At 39.7% G+C, this 25,121-nt stretch overlaps 1 protein-coding gene across 1 annotated transcript in view; it reads left to right on the forward strand.

Moving 5' to 3' along the window:
* Window positions 1–19,812, forward strand: part of LOC118841480 (A.superbus venom factor 1-like) — a 77,086-nt gene extending 57,274 nt beyond the window's left edge. The window contains exons 31-41 of the mRNA XM_036748916.1: window positions 455–514; window positions 3,561–3,651; window positions 6,651–6,702; window positions 7,721–7,808; window positions 10,531–10,620; window positions 11,729–11,834; window positions 12,532–12,621; window positions 15,798–15,869; window positions 16,204–16,287; window positions 16,581–16,716; window positions 19,343–19,812. Of these exons, the coding sequence (XP_036604811.1) occupies window positions 455–514; window positions 3,561–3,651; window positions 6,651–6,702; window positions 7,721–7,808; window positions 10,531–10,620; window positions 11,729–11,834; window positions 12,532–12,621; window positions 15,798–15,869; window positions 16,204–16,287; window positions 16,581–16,716; window positions 19,343–19,481 (1,008 nt within the window). The 3' untranslated portion in view covers window positions 19,482–19,812. The remainder of the gene's footprint in view (window positions 1–454; window positions 515–3,560; window positions 3,652–6,650; window positions 6,703–7,720; window positions 7,809–10,530; window positions 10,621–11,728; window positions 11,835–12,531; window positions 12,622–15,797; window positions 15,870–16,203; window positions 16,288–16,580; window positions 16,717–19,342) is intronic.
* The last annotated feature ends 5,309 nt before the right edge of the window (window positions 19,813–25,121 follow it).

Here is a 25,121-nt window from a genome sequence, read left to right on the forward strand (position 1 = left end):
AAAAGAAATAAATAGAAGTCAGTGTAAAGAGAACAAGACCAGGATTCAATGACCTTGGTCTCCAAACCCAGATTCACCTCTGTGGGACCTTGAACGAATGACTTTGCCTCTGCTACCCCTCTCTCTAAAATGAGAGTCTGACTAGCTAATCATTCAGATTCATTCCAAATGATGAGATTTAATGATCCTGTTCTAGGATAGGGCTATATATGCTCAAAAAATGTTATAGGATGGAGCAAGGACCAGCAAGGATGAAATGAATGTTTTTTGCTCTTATAACCTTCTGTGGAAATTAAAAGATAGCTCTGAGCTGGGAGATGTTGTTAGCCTTCTCAAAGTTCTGATGTTTAAACATGGACAGATTAGGAGAATTAACCATTGAAAACTGACTAGGTATTTTCTTTCAGATTCCCCTCAATTCCCACATCAACAGTAACCTGTATTCTTGTTTCAGACCAAACTAAATCAAGACTTTGCTGTGAGAGTGAAAGGTACTGGGCAAGGAACAATGACGGTATGTAAGAATAATTTTATCCCTCCTTCCTTTCAGTGCTACCCAGCAAACAAACATCAGATCCCTGAGAAAACTGATCATCATCAATTAATTTGTCAAGCACATTATATCTGCTTCACATCACACTGGTCACTCCTTAAGGGGAAGATGTTTATTATTGGAGGCAATAGAACTAAGTTGGGAATAACCAAAATGTCCAAGACTCCGCAGTAATGTGAATAGGATGTTAAATAAGGAGATATTACTGACTGGTACGTTGGGGTCTGAACTGATGGGAATACAGAGAACAGGTGTCTAGTGCCTGCTTGGTTAAGAGTTCCTGGGGGTCAATACCTTCTCTAACCCTTCTTAAAGGAAAGGCAGGCAGAGGAGAGGAAGGTCATATATAGGCCAGGGGATGAAATTAATGGTAAATCAGAAAATAAGTCTGAAGCATATAGTTGGCCCCTCTGATCAGCACCAATATACCATTTCTGAATTTTTATGGAGCTCCAAACACTGTTCTGATGTTATGTGGAAGGTAATATGATTTAGTAAAAAGAGCACTGGACATAAATGGAGTGAGCAGCTTTCAGAAACTACAATTTCCCCAACATTGGAGATTTTCGTTCAGAGACTAGATGATTGCTAATCAGGCACGTAGTAATGGGAAACACTCATTTGGAAGCAAGATCCTAGTTACAGTTCCAGGGTGGAAAGGAGTGCTTATGATCACTCACAGAGGAGTAAGGACCCTGGTCTCAATTCCAAGAAAGAGGGGAGGGGCAGCTAGGTGACACAGTGAGTAGAGCACTGGCCCTGGAGTCAGGAGGACCTGAGTTCAAATCCGGCTTCAGACACTTGACACACTTACTGTGTGACCTTGGGCAAGTCACTTAACCCCAATTGCCTTGCCTTCCCACCTCCAAAAAAAAGAAAGAGGGGAGCACTAGCATTTGGGGCTTCAGGAAAGACAGAGACCTGGTCACAGTCACAGGGCCAGGAGTAGTGCTAGTGCTGGTGGCCACAGGGGAATAAGGTCTCTTTGTCAAGACTGGAGCACAGGAGAGCAATGACCACACTTCTATGTAGATCATAGCTGTGAATGTACACATACAGACATACACACACACACACACACACACACACACACACATGTTAGTATAATAAGCACTCTATTTACTCAAAACTAAACCTTATTCACAATTCATAACAACCTAACAACTTCAAAACATATCATTCAGTACATAACATACCATCCCAAAATACTTTTTTATACAATCAGGGAATCCCAAGCCCAAGTCAGGGTCTTCCCTAGTACAACACATCCCCAGGGGTACCAGAGAATACAACACACTCCACCCCTAGGTCACAATAGGTTACAATCCCCTCAATCCAAACAGAGTGTCCAAATAAAGTCCTCTTGGGGGTGTGTCTTTCCTTCCATGCTGCCTTTGAAGGCTCCCATCTGGCACTCTCAAGTGCACACATTCTTGAATGAGCCAGAGTCCAAGTCACAGCATTGCTCCAGGCTTTGCTTCTAAGTCCTGAGGGGTGGCTCGGGTGACAAAGTTTTCATCTTGACCTGGGGCTTAATTCCAAGCCCCGTGGTTGCAAGTCTGTGGGCCCACCTGTCCCAGCTCCTTCTTGGATCCTGACATAGGCAGCTCTTCACTCCTGCTCCTCATCTCATCTCCTGGGCACAATTTGGGGTAGGACTACTCCATTTAAGCTCTGCCTCCGGCCACAGCCTTGGCTCTGAGAAGTTCAAAAGAAACTTCTCCCCGGCTCCTTTGCTATCTCTATCGGAGCTTTAGCTACCAAAAGTAACACAACTGGGAATCAACAGACAACTATCCCCATCTCACTAACCCCATACTTTCCTTTGGTCTGCTCAGATCCTGCTGACAGGAGGGCTGTCAGCACAGGTTCACTCTTAATCTGTGAGAGGTCTCCTTCCCTGCTATCGGAGATCTCCTCTCTCTCTAAGCAAGTTTCCACTCATTTTTCTTCCCATGCTTCTTTTTCTTCTTCTTTACACTCAACATTCAATGCTCAACTCTCAATGCATAATCATTTTCTTCCTCTGGGTTCACGTTCATAGTTGGGGGCGGGGGGGGGGCCTTAACAATGGCTACCCAGAATCTTGTCAAGGACATTAAGAGTTCTCAGGAAACCTTCCAGCTTATATAAACAGTTTTACTCAACATCTGATTGGCTCAGCACAGAGAGCCCACATGTGTAGCACCAAAACTCGACACCTGATTGGCTTAGTGCTCAAAGGCATGAAAGCTGTACCTCAGCACCTAATGTGTTACAGCTGTGGATTACCAGGGTTCAAAGGAGATTAATCCTTTAGATGTTTACAATTTAGCTTAATAAGCCTGGGAAACTTAACCCCAAAAGAAAAACAACAAAAATCCCGCCTTGCTTGTGCTCACACTTGGAAGCATCAAAAACCTACAGACCCTGACAGCTATATCTAAAAACAGCAGCAAGCAAGGCCTGAAGCTTGCAACAATCCCCCATCCACATCAAGAGCAGAATCCAGCTTTAACATAAAGTTAAAAGTCAAGAAATGGCTGGGAAAATTAGCAAACAACAAGAGAAACTAACCATAACAACTTACTCTGGTGACAGAGAAGATGAAGAAACAAATGCAGAGGAAAGGGCTAAGGGAGGGAGGGGGAGTATAGAACTCAGATTTTTTTTAAAAAAAGTTAACATTTTTGTTTACATGTAATCAAGAAAAAATTAAATAGAACTTAAATGAAAAAAAGATAAATTTGAGACTGAATGGGGAATGGATTGGGATGGGAAAGACTTGAGGCAGAGAGGCCAACCAGTAAGTTATTATAATAGTCCAGGTACAAAGTGATGAAAACGTGTACTGGGATGGTGATAGCATTAGGAGAGAGAAGGGGCCATATTCAAGAGAATGTCAGAACTTTGATCTTTGCTGCTTAGGTAACTAAACAGCAGTGATGGCTGATGAGACACTCCAAAATTCTTAGGTGCCACTACCATCCTTATAACTTCTCCCTTAAAGCTTTCTTTTTCCTAACAGGTTGTGACTACTTACTATGCAATGCCTGAAGAACAGGATTCCCAGTGTCATAACTTCAGCTTGCATATCTCAGTGAAGAATGAGACTGGCAGTGAGTGACCTCCAAAAGGATCTTTAGAAGTTCTTGTCAAGGATTCTGTAAAATATTCTCATATATTACATGATGGTCATCATCTTTATCATCCTCCTCCTCCTCCTCTTCCTCCTCCTTATCATCATCATCATCTACTACTACTACTACTACCACTACCACTACTACTACCTTTCTCTGCTACCAAACCACACTCCAATCCTTATCTAGCTCAGTGTTACCCACTTCTTTGTTGCAATCCTCCTTTGCCCCTTATTATACCTTCTGGAGTCCCATACCACACTAGAAACAATCTCCCCTTCACATAAAGTCTTTCTTTCACAGTTTTTTCATCTTCTCAGAGAAATCTTACTTTCTCCAGAAGACACCTCACACCTGGCAACCCTCTCCACTGGTGGGTACTTGTGCCCTCTCCCAAACCCAACAATTCAGGTCAGGAGGAGAAGTCAGCAGACTACCTTATTCCTCATTATCACATGTAGACCTTCCCATGACAATGACTTGGCAACCTCTGCTCCTTTGTGGTGCACTCCATCCAAACATATCAGCAAATGGGATTCTTTTTGCTTTCATATTCCAACCCTCAAGTCACTCTTTTTTCTCTAGGAGTTCAGTACTTTTCTCAAAGTCTTTTCCACCCCAATCCCTCTCCTTCATACTTGAGGATCTCAGCATCTATGTAGATATTTCAAATACCCTAGCCTCCCAGTTTAACCTTCTTAGCTTCTATGACCAACATGATCAACTATGATCTATGATCAACATTGTCATACCCACAACACAAGGAAATGAGGATTGGGTTTGGTGTTAGAAAGACCTGAGTTCAAATTCTGCCAGACACTTGATAACTATGTGATCATGGATAAATTACTTAATCTCTTCAATTTCCTAAATTTTAAAAGAAAACTAACTGGACTCTACAGTCTCTAAGCTCAGTTCAAGTTCTAAATCTCTGATACTATGCTCTCCACTCAACCTCAGCCACCCAATAAAGTGGATATATTCTCAATCTCATCAACCCCCAATGATCTCTGAAATTCCCCTCTCATCGTAATCACCTGTCTATCCATTCATCCCTATGTTTTAGTTCTCTTAATCCTATTCTTTGTCCCAGTAGTAACCTCAACTTCCTCTCTCCTTCCTTATCATGCCAGCCCATCATCTCTTTTCTGACTTCAATTTTCTCCCTTCACAATCTTGACCTTATTGTCAACCAGTTCAACTGTACACTGTCCTCCACTTGATTCCCTTGGATGTTTGAGCTAACCCTATTAACTGTTTTCTCTTTTCCTCATACTGGGCTGCTGGATGCCATTGAAGGAAGTCATCCAACTATATCACCAGGGTTCATTAGAAATTAATGTTATCTAAAATAAATTGAGCTTTAAACTGGTACAGTCACTAGTTTAAACCTTCTGCTTTCTCCATAAGCCCCGTCTCACAAAAAGAATTTATTAAGAGTCAGATTTATTATGTGCCAGGCACTGTGCTAAGTGCTGGTGATACAAAAAACATGGTGACAGTTATATAAAAACAGGAGATATACGGGGTACATTAGAGGTCATCTCTAAGGCAAGGCACTAATAACATCTAATAACTAACTAGTATTATATAGCACTTTAGGTTTTGCAAAGTACTTTAGAAATTATCATATTTTATTTTCATAACAACTCCAGGAGATAGATGATGTTGGTATCCCCATTTTACAGGTAAGGAAACTGGGGTAGTCAGATGTTATTTGCTCAAGGTCACACAGCTAGTAAATATCTGTGGTGGCATTTGAAGTCAGGTCTTCCTGATTCCAGATTCAGTGCTACACTTCACCTCCTAGCTGGGAAAAGCTTCTTTAGCTGAAACTGGAAAGAAGACAGGAAAGCTAGGAGGCAGAAGTGAGGAGGAGGAAAGCTCCAGGTAAGGGGGACAGCATGGAATGTGAAGGCAGAATGTCTAGTGTGAAGAATAGCAAGGAGGCCAATATCATTTGTCTGCTGCAAACAGATATATGCTCTAATATGCCCAAATCTTTAAAAAAAAATTCGCTTTGACACAATCTTACCCTCAGACAATCATTCTAAGTTTTTCCTCCCTTTCACAGCCAAACTCTCAGAAAGAATAACTTTCTCACCATTTGTTGATTCTTCAACCCCTTGCAATCTGGCTTCTGACTCAACTATTGTATTAAAATGCTCCCTAAAATGTTACCATGATTTACAGTTACTTACCTGCTAAAAGTGGTTATCTTTTCTCAATCCTAACCTCCTTGACCATTCTAAAGCGTTAGACATCATTGACCATCAGCCTATTCTCCTTAATAGTCTTTCCTTCCTTGGCTTCCATTAAAGTGTTCTTTCTTGGTTCTCCTCTTTCCTACTTGCTCCTCACTCTCTTTTCCTAATTCTATATCCATTTCCTTACCTGTAAATCAAGAGTGTTCCCCAACATTTTGTCCTGAGCCATATTCTCTTCCCCATAATTTCTCTCTTCGTGATCTATTCAAGTCACATTGGTTATCATCTCTAAGCTGATGATTTCAAATCTACACATCCATCTCTAATCTTCCACTGGGAATGCAAAGAAAATAGGCATTAGTCACGAAATCACGAAATTTCCAAGTTTGAAGGCACCTCACTTAACTTCTTTCAGCTCCATTGTCTTATTTGTAAAATGATGACCAATAAACATATCAGCCTCAGAGGGCTGTTGTGAAGATCAGATGAAACAACAATAAATTCTATTGTAAGCGTGTAGTAATAATAACTCGTCTTAATATAGCATTTTAAGGTTTACACAATACTTTCCTAACAACAACCCTGTGAAGTATTATGTGTTAACTAAATTTTCCAGATGAGGAAACTGAGGTTCAGAGAGGATCAGTGGCTTCCCTATGGCTGCTATCAGGTGTCAGAGTCAGCATGGTCCCAGTCAAATGGACTTGAAAAGTCAGGGAGACATCCCTTCCATAGGGCTGACATATGTCTTATTTCTCTATTCCTTCCCAGAACATAAACTAGAAGAAACTCTTGGTTCTGTGTCCATTGAAATCTGCATGAGGTGAGAAGAAGCAAGTGGGCCAGTGGAATGCCTCTAAGGGGCCATCACACCTTCTATCTCACCCATTCCCTTCCCTACAACTCTAGGCTTGAGTAAACCTAAAATAATCTGGATAGGTATTCTATTTTTAAAGGCAGATGCAGGAGGGGTCACAGTGTTCAGCCTCATTCAGCTACAAGAGTTTAGCAATCCTATTACCAGGCAAGTTCCCTGTAGCCTATCTGGATTTTTCCTATTGAATTTCCTTTTTTGATCAGTCAGTCAATAAACATTGATTAAGAGCCTATTTTTGGACAGGCACTGTGTTGGGTACTGAGTTTGCAAATACAAAAGCAAAACATTTCCTGTCCTCAAGTAGTTTACATTCTAACAAGGGACTGCCAAGAAAAGAGGAAGATGAACTAGCTTGTTATGAAGTTTAATACTGAATAATGAATACTGTTGCCAAATTAGGTAATATTTGTAAAAAGTGCTTAGCACAGTGCCTGGAAAATAATAAGTGCTATATAAATGATTATTCTTCTAATCTAGTGGCTGATGGCATTTCTTGACCTTTCCCTTTCCTCCTCAAAGTAAATGGTCCCAATTCATAAGATTCACAGCATCATCCATTTAGTTCTGGAAGGAACCTTAGAAGCTATTTGGGCTAACTTTCTTCATTTTATATATGAGGAAACTGAAGCAGAAAATAGCAAAGTGACTTGTCCAAAGTCACAAGAGGACTAAGTGAAAAACTGGTATTGAAATTTAGGCCCTATGGCTACAGATCCACCAGGATTTCTTTTCTAAGCCCTTAAGTCATCTATGTGACTCTTCTCTGAACACAGAGTTGTTTTGACCTCCTCTATAACCTAGAGTTGTCCAGAGAGCCCTGACCACTTCACAGGCACAGAAATTTAGGCCTGGAAGGGACCTTTTAAATAGAAATAGGAATAATGAATGTAATGACTGACCCTTTATCATACACATCTGGCTTCTGGCTGGCAATATCTTGGTAAGAATGTCCTCTCTTCTTCAGGTTCTTGGGTGACACTGATGCTGCTATGACTATCCTGGATGTCTCCATGCTTACAGGTTTCTCTCCTGATATTGAAGATCTCAATCTAGTAAGTCAACTTCTCTAGGCTATTTATGGGAATACCAAAAGCCGCTAATGTTCCAAGGAGTCACATTAAGAAGGTCAAGTTGAGGACTTCCAAACAAACATTAGTGTTAGTGGGGATCATGTCCTCCATCAGCAACAACTTATATCCCAATTCAAAGTCTCTTATATCTTAACTCAAGAACTTATTGAGATTTTCCCATGTGTTCAACATGATGGCATGTCTATGAAAGATACAAAATTCCTATCAGAAAGGTCCTGAAGAACCTTACAGACAGAGATTCAATTATCAGAGAATGGTTCTAAGCCATATGTAAACAAGTCCTGGGTTGTCTGATTATGCTGTTCATATTTCCCCATTAGAAGAATCAGAATCCCAAGAGATATTTCCAATAATGAGACCCAAAACAGTCCTCTCATCAGGCTCCTCATCAATCTTGTATAATACCTATATATCCTTCTTCCGTACCTGGGATATACAGATACAGATGCTTGCTTATTCCTGCCTTCTTTACTCCCTCATAAATACACACACACACACATACACACACACACAGGCACACTTATAGAAGATGATTGAAGTGGGAAAGGCATTGGCTCTGTGCTGTTAAATTGGTTTTATCAGTTTCTTGGACAATGACATACAATATTATCAAGCCTGCAGATAACAAAGTTGGTAGAGGAAATTCTCTTGGCAGACTAAATTATAGGGAAAAATCTAATAAGGATAGACATAAAACTATATTTGAGGTTCAAAAAGTTACCTTCACAAGTACAAAATGGGGGAAGAATGGTTAGATGGCCAAATTAATCTGAAAAAATCTGATATTTTATTTTATTTATATATACATATATGTGTGTATATGTGTATATATGTAGGTTAGTTAGTTATAGAAAGTGTGAGTATGTGTGTGTGTGTGTGTGTGTGTGCTGACTCATGGAGCTGATGTGATCTGAAGACCCAGAATGAGGGAGCTGATATTCCTGTGGCCCTAGTCTAGTCAAGAGACATCTGGGTGCCACCACTTATTATGAAAGACATAGGTAAGCTAGGAAACATAAAGGAGATAGTGACCAGAAAAGTTAATAGACTAGAGATCATGCCACATGAGGACAAATTGAAAGAACTAGGGGTGCTTAGCCCAAAAAAGAAAAAAAAAACTGAGGAAAGAGGTAGAAATATGGCTCTCTTCAAGTTTTTGAAGACTTACTATAGAGAAGAAAGATTAGACTTGTTCTGATTGGCTTCTAAAAACAGAACTTGGAGACATTCACAGAAGTTGAATATGAACAGATTTGGGCTCGATCCAAGGAAATAGTTCCTATTTAAACATTCCGAAGTGAACTGGGCTGTCTGGAAAGGACTTTAAGCAAAGTGTGGATGTTCACTGGGATGATTCTTTTTCCAGAAATTGGCGAGACTGAGTTGCTGCTGAAGTCCCTCCAGTATTAAGGTTCTGAATTTAAGAATATACCAAAAGGGCAAGCGTAAATATCTTTCCTCACTCCTTTGCCCATATCCAAGTTTTTCCCATCATAGGAAGGCGTTGATGTTAAACATCTTTGCAGGCCAACAGACAGGGTGTGCTTAGTCTTTTTAAGTGCTGATGCTTCTCCACTGAACCTATTTCAATGCCTCATCATGATGTGGTTGGTTCTCAAAAGCTGTAACGGTGCAATTAAAGATCTGGTACATATTACCAAATGTAAAGAGGTAAGACTATAAACCTGGTGATCTCAGGTATTTCTGCCATCTAAGGACCAGTCTAAGTTTGGAAATTTTCATCATCAGAAGATTGGCCACCAAGGGACAAAGTTTTTTTCTTTTTTGTTTTTCTAGTGGTATTTCAAGCTTTACTAGTAGTGAAAGTAACAAAAAATGAAGTAACGGATTTTTTAAAGCTATGAAATGTTGGCATTCATGCCAATATCTATGCCCACTGCAGGATCAAATTGTTGACCATTATTAAATACTCTTCAAACTGATTCTAACTCCTCGTTCTGTCATGTGTCCAACAAAGCCTGCACTTTGTGAAGATGGCCCTAAGAGAAGAAATGGGCATGAATTAAGGTCTTCCCTGACCTACTCCAGTTGGGATCCATCACTCCTGATGTAAGAGAAGCCCAAATATTCCATGGAGGCTTCTCCTCTACCTAGATGAATCCTATAATCCTAGGCAAATATGAGAAAGATCAGCTTCTTGCTTCAACCAGAGTCACTAATTGACCTCTGCTTCCAGAAAGTGTGGTTCTCCACGTAATAATAATCCATAACATCATAGGACCATAGATTTAGAGCTAGAAGGGACCTCAGAAGCCATTTAGTCTAACTCCTAAATTTTTCAGATTAGAGAACTGAGTCTGAGTGGTTAAATGTCTTTTCCAAGGTCATCACAAAAATCAGGATTTGAATGCAGGTTCCTGTATTGAAAAGCTAGAGTTCTTTCCACTGAGCCAGGTTATTTTGTCCATCCATGAGACTCAACCCTTACAACTGAAAGTATCTGGAATTCTACTGATCTATCACTGATCAAACAAAATTCAATCAGTGAATAGGAGTGAAGGATGCCTTTTCTTCATTAATAAGTAAAGTCTTTAATAATGTGTTCTCTGTTCCTCTGGAAGAGATGCCAGGTGGCAGTGGCCACCACCACATACCCATTTCCAGCCCTAGACCTCATGGCCTTCTGTCTCTCAACATATTTTATTCTCTTTAATGTTCTCAGCTTTCTCAAGGAGTTGACAAGTATATTTCCAAATTTGAAATCAACAAATCCCCGTCGGACAGAGGGACCCTCATTATCTACTTGAATAAGGTAATATTTCCTTTGACTGAGTTCATCTCTCAGGTATTCATCCTCTTGTATAATCTCCTCCAGGTGGGTTAGGAATAAGCCAAGAAAATATTTTCCCCTTCTATCTCCTGACTCCATCATCACCTCATGCCCTCCTCTCACTACCACCAGCACTGGATGCTATTACCTCTCCCCAACATCCACAACCATATAATGATTGTCTGATATGCATCATACTCTCCCATTTACACAATTTGTTCTCATCCCAGCAGTACTGGCCCACTGCATTGTTTGCAGTGATCAATGACCCACTTTCCCACTAGCGCATGCTACCCCTGCCTCATCTCGACTAATTAGATCTTTGTTTCCTCCCACTTTACCCTTACAAATCTAGAATGTGTGTTATGCAGGCATGCATACACACACACACACACACACACACACACACACACACACACGCATGCACACACAGCTCTCTGGTTTTTCCTCTTCTTTCCTGTTCATGCTCTTATTTCTCCCTTTTTCTTCATCCTGCATGCCTGAAGTTCGTTTCCATTCATTCAATGTTCTCTCTGTACTTTCTGCCTCAGAATCCCTGGTTTTCTTTGAGAATCAGCCCAATCAGATTTTTCTGTAGGAGCACTTTCCTTCTACCAGATGTTATCCTTATGTAAGTCCTATTACGCTTAAGATTACCTTCCATCTACTCAGTGCCTCAAGCCAACAAGCATTTAAGTGCCTACTATGTGTCAGGCACTGAGAAAGACCATAAAAAGGGTCCCTTCTCTCCAGGAGCTCCATTTAGTGGGGGAGGCAACATGCAAATGTCTATGTAGAAACAAGATATAGACAGGATAAACTGGAGATGATATCAGGGGGCGGCACTAAGATAAATAAGAACTGGGAAAGATTTTACGGGTCAGATTTTAGCTAAAACTTGAAGGAAGTCAGGGAATCCAAGAGGTAAAAATGAGGACAGCTTACTTATGCTGTCTCTCCTGCCAGAATGTAACCTCCTTCAGGGTAGCGACTCTCTTTTGTCATTGCATCTCCAGAATTTATCATAGTGCCTGGTAAATAGTAATCAATTAATAAATGCTTGCTTGATTCACTGGAATTTTCCCTTCAGGTTTCTCACAAAGAAGAGGAGTGCCTCAAGTTCAAAGCCCACCAGTTTTTTGAAGTGGGTGTAATCCAGCCAGCAGCAGTCAAAATCTACGAATACTATGCTTTAGGTAACACATCAGCTGGGAAATGAAACTAACAAATGGAGCCAATGAATTGTTCAAGACTAAAGCCCAAAAGATCATGGCCCAAATATTCGACCTGGAAGTGCCCTCAGTGATTATCTAGTTGAACCCTCTCATTTTGAAGTTGATGAAACTGACACCTAAGTCTTCTCATAAAAGAGGAAACTGAGATCTGAAAAGAAAACCACATTGCTGATCTTAATGGTAGAGCTGAAACTAGAATCAAGGTCTGACTCCTGGGCTAGTGCCTTTTCTGCAGGAACACTTAAGTTTAGCATAAAAAAAACTACTCAAGTACTTCTCAACTCAACATCTCCTCTACCCTAATCCATTGAAGTAATTATCAACTTTATTATATATACAAATGTATGTCATGCTAATCTCCTTTTCTAGATGATAGCAATCTTAGAAACATGAAGTGTGTCTATTTGTTACCAAGTGTCCTCAATGCCTTGGTGGGCACTTAATACTAATGTACCTTATGGATGCTTAGGAGATGTCATGTAATGTCCCACTAAATGTGTTTGCTCAAATGGGTAATAGAAATAATTCTTACCAGACCCTGGAGCTTCAATTCTGTAACCCTTGTGGAACTATCTCCCCACCTTGGCTACTCTACTCTGGTCATTTGTGACCAGAGCAGAGGACTCAGAAGGCACATATTAATCTTGTCCCTCTCTAGAGAATCGCTGCACCCGTTTCTACCACCCAACTCGAGAAGATGGACAGCTCAACAAGATTTGCACTGGGGAAGTGTGTCGATGTGCTGAAGGTAACCACTATGTCAAAGAGTGGCAGAGGGTGGGATTTCTCTCCTCTCCAGAGGGCATGGTATCCTCCTCTCGGAATACTTGTATAATCCTGGGATTAGCCTCCATATTAAATTTGGTAAATGAGAGGAGGCAAGAAGAAAAGACAAAGATAGTGGGAAATAAAACCTCTCAATTGGCATATACACTGAAGCTTTCCTCATGTCATCATCTTTACTTAAGAACTGTAAGCTTTCACTTCATTATTTTTTGAAAGCACGTGCTGATTCTTGGGTATATATTGTAACACTGATTTTTCCTGCATAGAATTTCATATAACCACTTTTCATAATTCACACTGGCCAAACCTATTATTTTTTAAAATTATGCTTGCCATCCAGTCTTTCTTGATTATTGCATGAAAATGGCTTGTTGCAAATAATCTTTTAATATACTCTTCTAATGGCCGCAAATACCCACTTTCTGCATCTATTACTCCCTCCTCCTCAAAAAAAAATCACCATTCAGGGAGGGTTTCAAAGTGAAATTAACTATAAATGGGAGCAAGTGCCTGAGGCTTGGTATAATCACACACACAATGTCTTAGTACATAGGTGGCAGGCAAATCTCTGTACATCAGCCTCTGCACAGGAGCAAAGCATTAGAGCCAGAGAAGCAAACTGACCCCACAGTCCAGAGGAGTTCCAGAGATTAATCCCAGAAGGGCAGTCAGTCTTTATAAGGTCACATATGAACAAGATCATTGAGTCAATGCTAGATTAGTAGATGACAAGTTGATGAGTCAAACAACTCAGAGTCAGACAGGTAGAGTAATAATCAAGGGGCCAGAGAAAATACTGAGAAAAGTACTGAGAAAATCAGGAAGTTGGCAAACATGGGAAAGGTAGGGAAGGAACAGAGGGAAGACGTAAGTGACCTTGATAGAATCATAGATCACAAGATACATAGTTTTAGAATTGAGAGGGACCACAGAGGTCATCTAATCCAATCCCCTCATTTTACAAACAAAGGAAAGAAGTCTCAGAAAGGGTTAAGTGACTTGCTCCCAAGATCACATAAGTAAATATAGTGTTGGGATATCTGAAACAATTTGATTTCTTGGTTTTAGTTGTTTCTATTCTTTTCCTACCATAGTGGAAGCCAATTCTTGATTTGCTACTGGCATGGAAACTTCCAGAGAAAGGGAGTTGAGAGGCAGGATATTATAGTGGTCAGGGTAATCGACCTATGTCTATTAGACATAGACCTATGAAACACCTGTGTCCAAATTCCACCCCAAATATTGTGTCTTAGCCTCTCTCAATGTCATTTTATTGATCTGAAAAAATGAGGATAATAGCACCTATTTCACAAGATTATTGTGAGGATCGAATACACAGAAAATACTCTGCAAATATTAAAGTACTACATAAATGCTAGCTGGAATCCTGAGAAAATTGTCCTCACTAACCTTCATCATCCTCCCTACTGTACCAGAGTAGAAGGATTTTAGGGCAAAGGACTTACTGGAGGATTTTTGTATATCTTGTTCTTCTCCTTAAAAATGAATACATTTATCTCATTTATATTGCATCAACTGTCAACTCAGTGACAGTTACACCAGGGTCATGTGTTCATATTCTGGGGTCAAGAGCAGAACCAAGACCAGATGTAGTTCCCAGAAAAAGAAAAGAAACAACTTCTAGAAGAAGCATTTAGTGACTCAAACACATCAGTTTGGTTCAGGTGTGTGTGTGTGTGTGTGTGTGTGTGTGTGTTTTAATAAAAGGTTCAGTTTAGTCCCTGTCTGTATCTTCCTATTCTCTCCTGCATATCTGGAGTCAGGAAAGTGTGAGTTCAAATCCTGCCACAGACACCCCCAAGCTATGTAATCCTGGTCAAGTCACTTAATCTCTATTACCTCAGTTTCCTCATCTATCAAATGAAGAAAATAGTAGTGCCTGCCTCACCTGTCATGAGGATAAAATGAGATATTTGTAAAGCATTTTGCAAACCTTAAGGTGCTACCTAAATTCTAACTAACTATCATTATCATCTCTATGCCCCCATAAGCTCTTATTTCAGCTGTCTCCATCCTCTTCCCCATCTTAACTGCCTGTTCCTTCTTTCCCACTTTGCAGCTTGTTCCAATTCTAAATATTTCCAACTTAATCTCTGCCTTTCACGTTCTCCTTCTCTACTATGCATAATACAAGTCTTTAATTTTTTAGTATTGCTAATTTAGTATTTTATTTTCCCCAATTATATGTAAAACTATTTTTAAACTCATATTTAAAAATTGTTGCATTCCAAATTCCTTTCCTTTCTCCCCTGCTATTGAGAAGGCAAGCAATTTGATATAGTTTATGATTTTTTGTTTTAATTTAATTTGTTTGCAATAACAAAAAATCTATTTTCTCTCCCTCCCAATCCCTTCCAACATTAGGGAAGAAAAAGGATGACATTGTTTTAATCCTACTGTAATCAATTGTCTTCCCTCCCTGTAAAGTATCTGATGCTCTCTGTATTTCCCACTCTGTGACTTGACATGGTCTATATACCTACAACAGCCAGTGGGATAAGGATGACAAATTAGACTTGAGCAATAGCCCTCTGGACTAGAGATGTGAATCAAAGAGATCTGTGGAGAATGGATTTCAACAACTGAGCCTGAGAGTACCAGGTCCAAAAACAACTTTCATTGCAATAATCAAAATACGACATTCTAATAGGTAATTGTGGATTGTAGATGGATTTACTTAAACTATTAAGCCAATTAGTGCCCTGACGTGCAAGAGAATTGTACATCTAATTTCTAGTAGGTCCCCAACCTCTTCCTGCCATCTTCATTTGTCCTCCATCCCTCAATTCTCTTAGTGATTTCTACTCTGTTCCCATTTTATCTTGGGGTTTGCTTCCTTAATTGGAGGGCTAAGAGAACAGATAATAGATTTAGAGCTCTAATAAACCTCACAAGCCATCTATTCCAGCCCATTCATTCTATAGATAAGGAAATTTAGTCCAGGAAAGGTTAAGAGATTTACTCAGAGTCAAACTGCTAGCAAGGGCCCGAGGTAGCATATGAACCCAGGTCATCTTGATTCTAAACCAGTGCCTATCCCACTACACCACATTGCCTCTCTTGTTAGACACATCTATTTTCCATGTTCATTTCCTTATGCATCTGTTTCCCTGATAGATCACTGCTTCATGAAAGAAAATCAAGATGGCATTCGAGAGGAAACAGCCTGTCAGCCTGGAGTGGATTTTGGTAATGTCCTGAGATCTGTAATTTTCAACTGTCCATCTGATTTGTAATGCCATAAGAAGCAGAGCACAGAAAATGAAAAGAGAGGTGGGAGCTACTCAAAAAAGGAGAAATGGATGGAGGACTCAGGGCTGCTTTATTCCTTGTGGGACAGTGAGGGAACAAGTCTGTGAGAATTATAAATATGAAGCAGAATTTATTCTAATATTTGACTGCCAAGCCTGACTTAAGGGATTGTTTTGGAAAAGCTCTAGCTGTCAGTAAACTTCCTGAGCCCCCAGAAGCATATTTTGGGGGGCCTTCTCTTTATGCCTGACTCTTTCTCTTTGTGTTTCAGTGTACAAGACAACACTCCTAAGCATAAACCAGAGCAGCAGCCATGACAACTATATAATGAAAATCCTGAGGGTCATTAAACAAGGTCAGAGAGAGCCCAGTTTTCCCCCTTGATCTCCTAAGTTTTGATGTTCTTTCAATGTTTATACATGGTAGAAGTGAGACCCCTGAGTCTTCCATACCTCATACCTTAGGATGTGGACTAAGCTCAGATCCTGGCAACTCCATCTCAGAATGTGTTGCTTCAGAGTATCACTGGGATCCCTCATTTGCAGACAGAGTTGAGGGGGAACATTTCAGCCATTTCAGCCTAATTCTGACCTTGAGGAGACCTGACTTCATTCTAAAGATTGTTTCCATATTCTTTTTTCCCCTTAGGGTCTGATGATGGTCCTGAGGGGAAAGAAAGGAATTTTATCAGCCATGTGAAATGCAGAGATACTCTGAGACTAGAGATTGGTAAAGATTACCTGATCTGGGGTGCTAGCAATGACCTGTGGATGAAGAAGTCTGAGTGAGTTTTCCATTTCCTGGTGTGGCATTTAGGTTTGGTCTAAGATTGGAATCCCAAGGGGAAGGAGATATGATTCTAGCTAACACTGGATATTATTTTGAGAGGCAGTTAGGCAGCACAGTGGATAGAATGCTGAACTTTCAAGCTTTATTATGTTCATCCTTTTCCTTTACATAATCTTTGGTCCAGCCAAAGTGGGTCTTCTTGCTATTCCTCATAGATGATGTTGTAGCTCCCTTCTCCATGCCTTTACAAAGACTGTTCCCCACCCCCATACCTGGAAAGTATTCCTTCCTTACCTCCAACTCTTAAGATCCCACAGTTCAACTCAAATGTCATCTCCTAAATGAGAACTTTTCTGACCTTCCCTGCTGCTAATGCCTCCCCTGCAAAATTACCTTATATTTATTTTATATATGTATTTGTATATATTTCTACAGTACATAGAAACTGTCTCCTTCTATTGAAATGTAAGCTCCTTCAAAGCAAGGACTGTTTCATTTAATTCTTTATATCTCCAGTGCTTAGCACAGTGCCCAGCTGCGGGGCACTTCTAATGGGCTTTTTGGTAGATTGATCACTTAACTGAATAGTACGATCATTAAAATCTTTAGGCAGTCTGGACAAAGCAGGGGTTATCTACTCTTCCCATGTCTGAATGACAAACAGACTAAGTTTCAGTATGAAATAGTCAGACTCATTAACTAACCTATTCAACAAACATTTATTATGTGCCTATTATAAGGTAGGCACAGTATTAGACTCAATAAAATACAGAGGCAGTGAGGATAGAGTATTCTTTCAAGAAGTTTGGCAATGAAAGAAAGGAAAGGTAATTTCAAGTACTAATGGCAAAGTAAGCACTTTGTTGGGGAGTAGCACGATTATACATGGATGCGAAGGTGGAGGGAGGGAGAAGGGGAAAAAAATTAAGATGGAAGAAGAGAACTGATTCATGAAACAAGGTTCTAGAGGAAATGGAGAGGAACTGAGACCAAGGGCACATGTGGATGGTTTAGCATTGGTAGTAAGGAGAGCAATCTCTTCTTCTGAGCCAGGAGCAGAAGAGAAAATGAATGAAAAAACTCCAAATGTTTTGAGGTGAGGAAGAGGATATTTAAAAAAGAATGGAAGGACATTGTCAAAACAGAAGGCAATGGAAGAACAGAGTGATGCTCAGCAAGAATTAGCACCTTCTAGAGCAGGGGTTCTTTACCTATAATCCATAAACTCTCAACAGGTTCATAGATAGATTTCACAAGGTCCATGAACTTAGATGGAGAAAAATTTATATATTTTTATATAATTGGTTTCCTTTGTAATCTAATGTGCTTTATTTTATGCATTTAAAAATATGATTCTAAGAAGGGGTTGACAGGCTTCACCAGATTGACAAATTGACCCATGACACAAAAGAAGTTAAGAACTCCTCTTCTAAAGGCATCTTCTTAATTAAGGAAGACTTCCACATAACAAGAAAGTCAGGAAGGACTTTGAAATTCCAACCCATCTCTTGCTACATAGAGTGTGGAAGTAGGGAAAGGATCTGGTGACTGGTTAAATCAGAGATTTCCTTCCAAGGAATTGTAGAGAAAGAAAGCCACAAAAAGGCCACTTAGGAACAAGCTCTACAGGGTCAGAACCAAAGACTTGGGTGATGGGGCTGAAGGGAGAATAGCAACAAAGATGCCCTCTTTTCTACTCACTCCAATGTTAACTTACCTTGGTTAGGCACATCACTGTTAGGGATATGCTAGAAAATGATGACTAGGGAAAGTGACCTTGTTAATTTTGTTATGTGAAAAAAGGAACAAAATTTGGTATTCTTCACCTGAATTTTGCTTGCTAAGACGCCTCTGGCTTACTGAAATTTCTCTTTATGATTTCTTATTTGTCTGCAGTGACTATCTATTCAGTATTTTGAAGTGAGCATTCTTTGGGATGTATGTATGGGATAGGTCTTCGGTGCTAGGTTTTGGGTGCGGCGTTTTGACTGAGTTCAAGTTTTACAGAACAAATCCTTTTATTAAGGAGATTTGTTCTGTGAAGCTTGGATTCAGTCAAAAGGCCACACTTGGGGACCTAGAGGTCTACATGTGGCCTTGAGGCCGCAGGTTCCCCACCCCGGGTTAGGCTATATGGTCTCTGAGGTCCATTCCAACTCTCAAATTCTGTGATTCTACGACTTTCAAACAATTTTCTTTCTTTTCTTATAGTGGGTGTGAATTAATGGCATAAAATCTCAGGTGGACCCTTGCTGATGCTTTACAGTCCTTCAGTTCCCATCCCATTTAGCATTTCCCCTGAGTTTCTGTGGTTGCTTCCTCCTGTGATAGCTAGATCTAAGTGCCTTCTTGGATACTACCATTCTCAGTGTAAAATTTTCCTCCTTTAGTATCTACCTAATGGTGCATATCCCAAAGGCACCTAGGACTGGAATTTCCTCCAAAACCATGGCACTTTACCCGCTTGAGATAGAGAAGAAAGGGTGGCTTCATTTCATATAGTTAAAGGGCTTTTTGGAATGTGTCCTATCACTGGGTGGCTTGAAAAAGAAAGCTTTGACTCCTTCTAGCTAGCCTCACTTCATGCAGGTGCTAATATGACAACTTCTTGATCCTTCAAGGATATCTTACATCATTACCGAAGACACCAATATTGAGAAGTGGCCCAGTGGTGAGGAATGCAAGGATCAGAAAAACCAGAAGCTGTGTGAGGACCTTGATGACTTCACCAAGAAGATGCTATTTGGCTGCCGCAACTAAATGGTAGAAACGCTCTAGACAGATCATGAGAATAAATGTCTGTTGATTGATTGATTGATTGACTGAAGACAAAACCAAATATGATACTCACTTGAAATTCCCTTCCTTCAATATATGACTTACTCTTCCACAGTTTATCCTGTTTAAATCTTGCTTGTACATAGTTCTTTGTATGTTGTCCCCCCCTCATTAGACTGAGATCCTTGAGAACAAGGACCATCTTTTACCTTTCTTTGTATCTCCAGCACTTAGCACACTGCCTGGCACAAAAATGTTTACTGGACTGGTTAATTTCCTTTTCCCCCTTCTTTATAAAAATAGATTTTACTTAGTTTCTTGCATGACTATTATTTAAATCATTTATTCCTTTTGAAAAAGATGATCATTTTCTCCTGGATACATCAGGGAAGGCATCATGGAGGAAGTGGTACCTGAACTGCACCTTGAAGTTTGAAAAGAATTTTCATATATAGAAATACAGACAAAGAGCATTTTAGTGATTCTGAGAGGCAGAAATGAGGAAGGAGTGCATTCCAGACATATGGGATGGACTTTGAAAATATACAGAAGCAGGAGGAATAGTGTGTTTGGAAGATAGCTAATAGTACAGCTTGGCTAGAATACAGAATATGTGAATAGCAGTAGTATGAAATAAAGCAAGAAAGGGAGATAGAAATCATATTTTGGAGGCTATATTCAGGGGTACTACAGTAATCAGTCAAAAAGTACAGTTAGTGAGTGTCTATCATGCAGATCTAGGCTCCAAGGGGGTGGGGTCTTTAGTTCTTGGTACCATATTTTAGGAAAGAGATTGATATGCTGAAGATCATTCAGAATTAGGCACCCAAGATGCTGAAGGTCCTTAAGAGCTTGCCATACAAATATCAACTGGTATAACTGGGCTTGCTTAGCCCAGAAAAGAGAAGGCTCTGGGGAACAAACGATAAAGTTGTCTTCAAGTATTTGAATAGTTGTCATGTAGAAGAACAATAAGGTTTGTTTAGATTAATTTCAGAGGCAGAACTAAGAGAAATGGGTGTAAATTAGAGAGGCAGATTTAGACTTGAGGTAAGGAAAAGTTTCCTAATGTTTAGAGCTTCCCAAAGGTGGAATAAGCTGCCCCCAAGAGATAATGGATTCCCCCTCACTGGAGGTCTTTAAGAAAAGCTAGTCATGCTTGCCAAATATGCACTAATGGGAATTCTTGGTCAGGTATAGACCAGGCTACTTTGCTTCTGAGGTCTCCTTCTAATTCTGAGTTTTTAGGATTCTATAAAGGTCAAGATCTAAGCCATGAGGGAGCACCTTAGGTTGACACCTAGAATTCTGAATACCAGTTATGAAAGTCATTGAATTGGAACCATTTTATTTTGGAAGAAATCACAACAGTGAAAGGGGAGGAGAAGGAGAAGGAATGAGGATGAGAAATGTATCATTAATATTGACTGGAGAAGGAAAAAGGGAGACCAAGAAAGAAATAATGATGCTCAGTGGGAAGAAGCAAGCAGAATACAATCTGCATCTGAGAACTAGAAAGAGTCTGAATTCTGTGTGAACCAATAGGAAAGCAAAGGGGCAATAGATGGGAAGTCCTGGATGAAGGTAACAGTGGTTCAGACCAAATGGACTAAAACATTTATCAGTGTGCATGTCAGGGAAAGGAAAGAGATGGCCCACGTCCTAAACTACTATCTCTAACCTTCCTAGTCATCCTCATTTCCCTAAGCTAAGGGAAGAAGAGCAGAACATATAGCAGAGTAACAATGTCCCCAAAACATGAAGTCTCGGTAAAATTTTACTTTAGAATATTCTCTAGGAAAAAAGGAATGTGAAATTCCATGTAAGCCAACTCCCTGATTTGCATTAGATCTCTGCTTTATCTCCTTCAGGATTCATGACCACTCTTTCTTTTGGAAGCTGAAGCTTGGAGAGAAAAGACAGCTAGAGAAGATGTTATCGGTGTGAAGTCAGGAAAATCTGAGTTCAAATCCTGACAACCATTTAGTAGCTGTGTGACTCTGGGCAAGTCACTTAATCTGTCTCCAGCCTTGGTTTCCTCATCCGTGTAATGGGGATCATAATAGCACCTGCCTCATAGCGTAGCTGGGAAGACCAAATGAGATAACATGTAACAAATGCTTTGCAAACTTAAAATATATAGCAATGCTAGTTATCAAGATGGTGGTGGTAATGATGGTGATGATGACAATCATGGTGATGATAATGGCAGTGATGATAGTAGTGCCAATAATGATGAAAGTAAAGCTGAAGGATCTGCTGAAATGATAAGCTCGGGTGATGAGATGAGGAATGTCCAGAGGATGTGCATGTGACACACACAAGAAGGAATCTGTTCTTGAATGGCCCTGCCTCGAATAAAGAGAATGAGGAGGAATAGAGGGCCTCAGGGTACAGACTTTTCAGTTCCACTCCCTATCCCCTGAGCTTGGAAAACCCTTCCCCTACAAATCCAGAGAGTCTATATAAGACAGGCACCACTATCTCAGAAGGGGAAGCAGTTGGGACAACTTAAGCCTGGGGAAATTTAGGTTCAGTACTAGAGCACTTTGCAAGGATGATAAGGATTCTGAGCACAGGAATAATCTATAGCAGCCTCAGCCTCCATATCACTGACTGTGAACTTGAAATCTATGTCACAAACACTGTCAATGAACCTGGCAGGGACCAAAGAGTACCAGATGGAAACTGAGCAGATGAGATGTAGGTTTCTATTAGAGCCAATTTGGGTATATTTTCCCATCAGAATGTTCCTCACTGACTGTTCTTGCAATTGACAATGTCTCCTGGGATCCCAGAAAGGAAGTCAGGCTGGGTGAACATTATGTCCCCACTGAAGTCTAAAGGCAGAAATAAGAGATAAGCTTTCATGCCCCAAACCAAATGCAATTTTCCTAAATCTTGGCACTAAGCCTAAAAACATCCTGTTAGAACAAACTACCTTGTGTTACAATAGAAATACACATTCCCACTTTGTTGCACAGACTCCCCACATTTTCCCAAGTGACTTTTAAACCTCACATCTCATTAGAAAAGAGTACATCTGGCTGTTTCATTATCATATGTTGTCACCTGGAACCAAGAGCAAAATAAGATTAAGGAACTGGGATGGTGACTCCATCTTGCTGTGCTTGAACCCATCACTAGCAAAATGACCTCTTTATAACTGTTTAGCAGCACCATTTCTGCAGAATTCTACAAAGCAAGTGATGTAACTTGGAGATAATGGAGCAGAAGGGAGTTGCTCCAGCTCCTGGCAGACCCTAAAACCTTGTTATCTTGAACAATGATGGCTTCCAGGAGTCCTGCTAAGGCATATGGTCCTAGGTGGGAGATCATTTTAACATTGAAGAAAATTCCACCATCCCTAAGATACTAAGGTCGAGTGCTCCAAGAAACCAGAGTTAGAGGATCATAGGATTTAGGGATGAAAAGTACTTTTGAAATAATCTAATCCAACATTCTCATTTTAGAGAGAAGGAAACTGAGGACCAAAGAATTAGATGAACTAGTCAATAGTTAGTAAACATTTATTAGTCATCTACTATGTGTCAGGTACTATGCTAAACGCTGAGGTAACAAATACAAAAAAAGATAGTCTCTGCCCTCAAGGAGCTTACATTATTTTTAAAAAATATATTTTCTGTCCCCCCCCAATTACATGTTAAAATAATGTTTTTAGCATTTGAGTTTTTCTTAATTTTTGAGTTCCAAATTTTATCCCTCTCTCCCTCACTTCCCCCTTCCCCAAGATAGTAAGCAATCAGATATAGGTTATACATATGCAATAATGTAAAACATTTCCATATTAGTCATTTTGTACAAGATTTAAAGAAAAGAAAGAGAGAAATAAAGAAAGAGAGAAAGAAAGAAAGAAAGAAAGAAAGACAAAGAAAGAAAGAAGGAAATAAAGAAAGGAAGGAAGGAAGGAAGGAAGGAAGGAAACAAGGAAGAAATAAAGAAAGAAAAAGAAAGAAAGAAAGAAAGAAAGAAAGAAAGAAAGAAAGAAAGAAAGAAAGAAAGAAAGAAAGAAAGAAAGAAAGGAGGGAAGGAAGGAAGGAAAAAAATAGCATGCTTCAGTCTGTATTCAAACAATATCAGTTCTTTCTCTGAAGATGGATAGTATGCTTCATCATTAGTTCTTTGGGTTTTTCTTGAATCATTGTATTGCTGAGAATAGCTAAGTCATTCACAATTCTTCATCGGACAATATTGCTGTTACTGTGTATAAATTTCTCCTGGTTCTGTTCACTTCACTTTGCATCAGTTCGTGAAAGTCTTTCCAGGTTTTTCTGAAATCATTCTGCTTGTCATTTCTTATAGCAAAATAGTACTCCATTACAATAATATACCACAGCTTGTTTAGCCATTCCCCAATTGATGGGCATCCCTTCAATTTCCGATTCTTTACCACCTCAAAAAGAGCTGCTATAAATATTTTCGTACAAATATGTCCTTTCCCCCTTTTTGATGTCTTTGGGATATAGACCTGGCAGTGGCATTGTCAGATCAAAAGGTATGCATAGTTTTATAGCCTTTTAGGCATAGTTCCAAATTGTTCTCCAGAATGGTTATATCAGTTCACAACTCCACCAATAGTGTAAACTCTCAAGTATTTTATATTCCTACAGATATTTTAAATGGAATTTCTCTTTCTATCTCTTGCTGTTGGACTTCGTTGGTAATATGTAGAAATGCCAATGATTTATGTGAGTTTACTTTATATCCTGCAACTTTGCTAAAATTTTTAATTTCAAGTAGTTTTTTTAGTTGATTCTCTAGGATTCTCTCAGTATAATATCATATCATTTGCTAAGAGTGATAGTTTCATTTCCTCATTGCCTATTCTGATCCCTTCAATTTCTTTTTCTTTTCTTATTGCTATAGGTAACATTTCTGGTATAATATAAGGAGCTTACATTCTAATGGGGGAAGACAACATACACACAAAAAAGAAAGCTAAAAAAGTTGGGGGGAGGGGTTGGGAGGAAGTTACCCTTAGAGGTTTGGTGGAGAATACAAATATTTCCAAAATAAGCATGGCTGCACGGAAAATGAAGAGATGTCTTGGTAGATGGTGTCATTTTCATTCCTCCTTAAATGGAAGAGTGTATGGGTCGACCCTCCAATCAAAGGGGCCAAAGGCTTATTGGATCCTGTGAGACAATGAGATTTCCCATTGATGAGTGAATTAGCTAGGGGCATGGTGGAGGAGCCAAAGAAGTCCCAAAGTAGTGCAGCTGGTTGCAGGAGGGAAATGCAAAGAATTGTCCAAAACCACAAAGTGGTATGAGACAGAGCCAACATTTGAATTTGTACCCTATTGCCTCTTTTGATCACTGTAGAAAATGGAAGCAGCTCATTGACTAAGCTTTCCTTGGTTCCCCTCAATCTGTTCTGCTGAGGACAGAGGTGTAAATATGAAATCGAGATCGAGACAGTATATCAAGGACTAACAGCTGCTATCTCCTCCTTCTTGCCTTCAGAATAATAGTGTTGTGTTTGTTGTGGTTGTTACTGGTATATTTGTCAAAAGGTGGAAGAACTAACTGCTATTCTCTACCTGAATCTGACCAATAAGTACAAACAGAAGACAAGAATGGACATAACAGAAATCTCAGG

Source organism: Trichosurus vulpecula, chromosome 3, assembly GCF_011100635.1.
Source record: "Trichosurus vulpecula isolate mTriVul1 chromosome 3, mTriVul1.pri, whole genome shotgun sequence".
In the NCBI taxonomy this organism is placed as follows: domain Eukaryota; kingdom Metazoa; phylum Chordata; class Mammalia; order Diprotodontia; family Phalangeridae; genus Trichosurus; species Trichosurus vulpecula.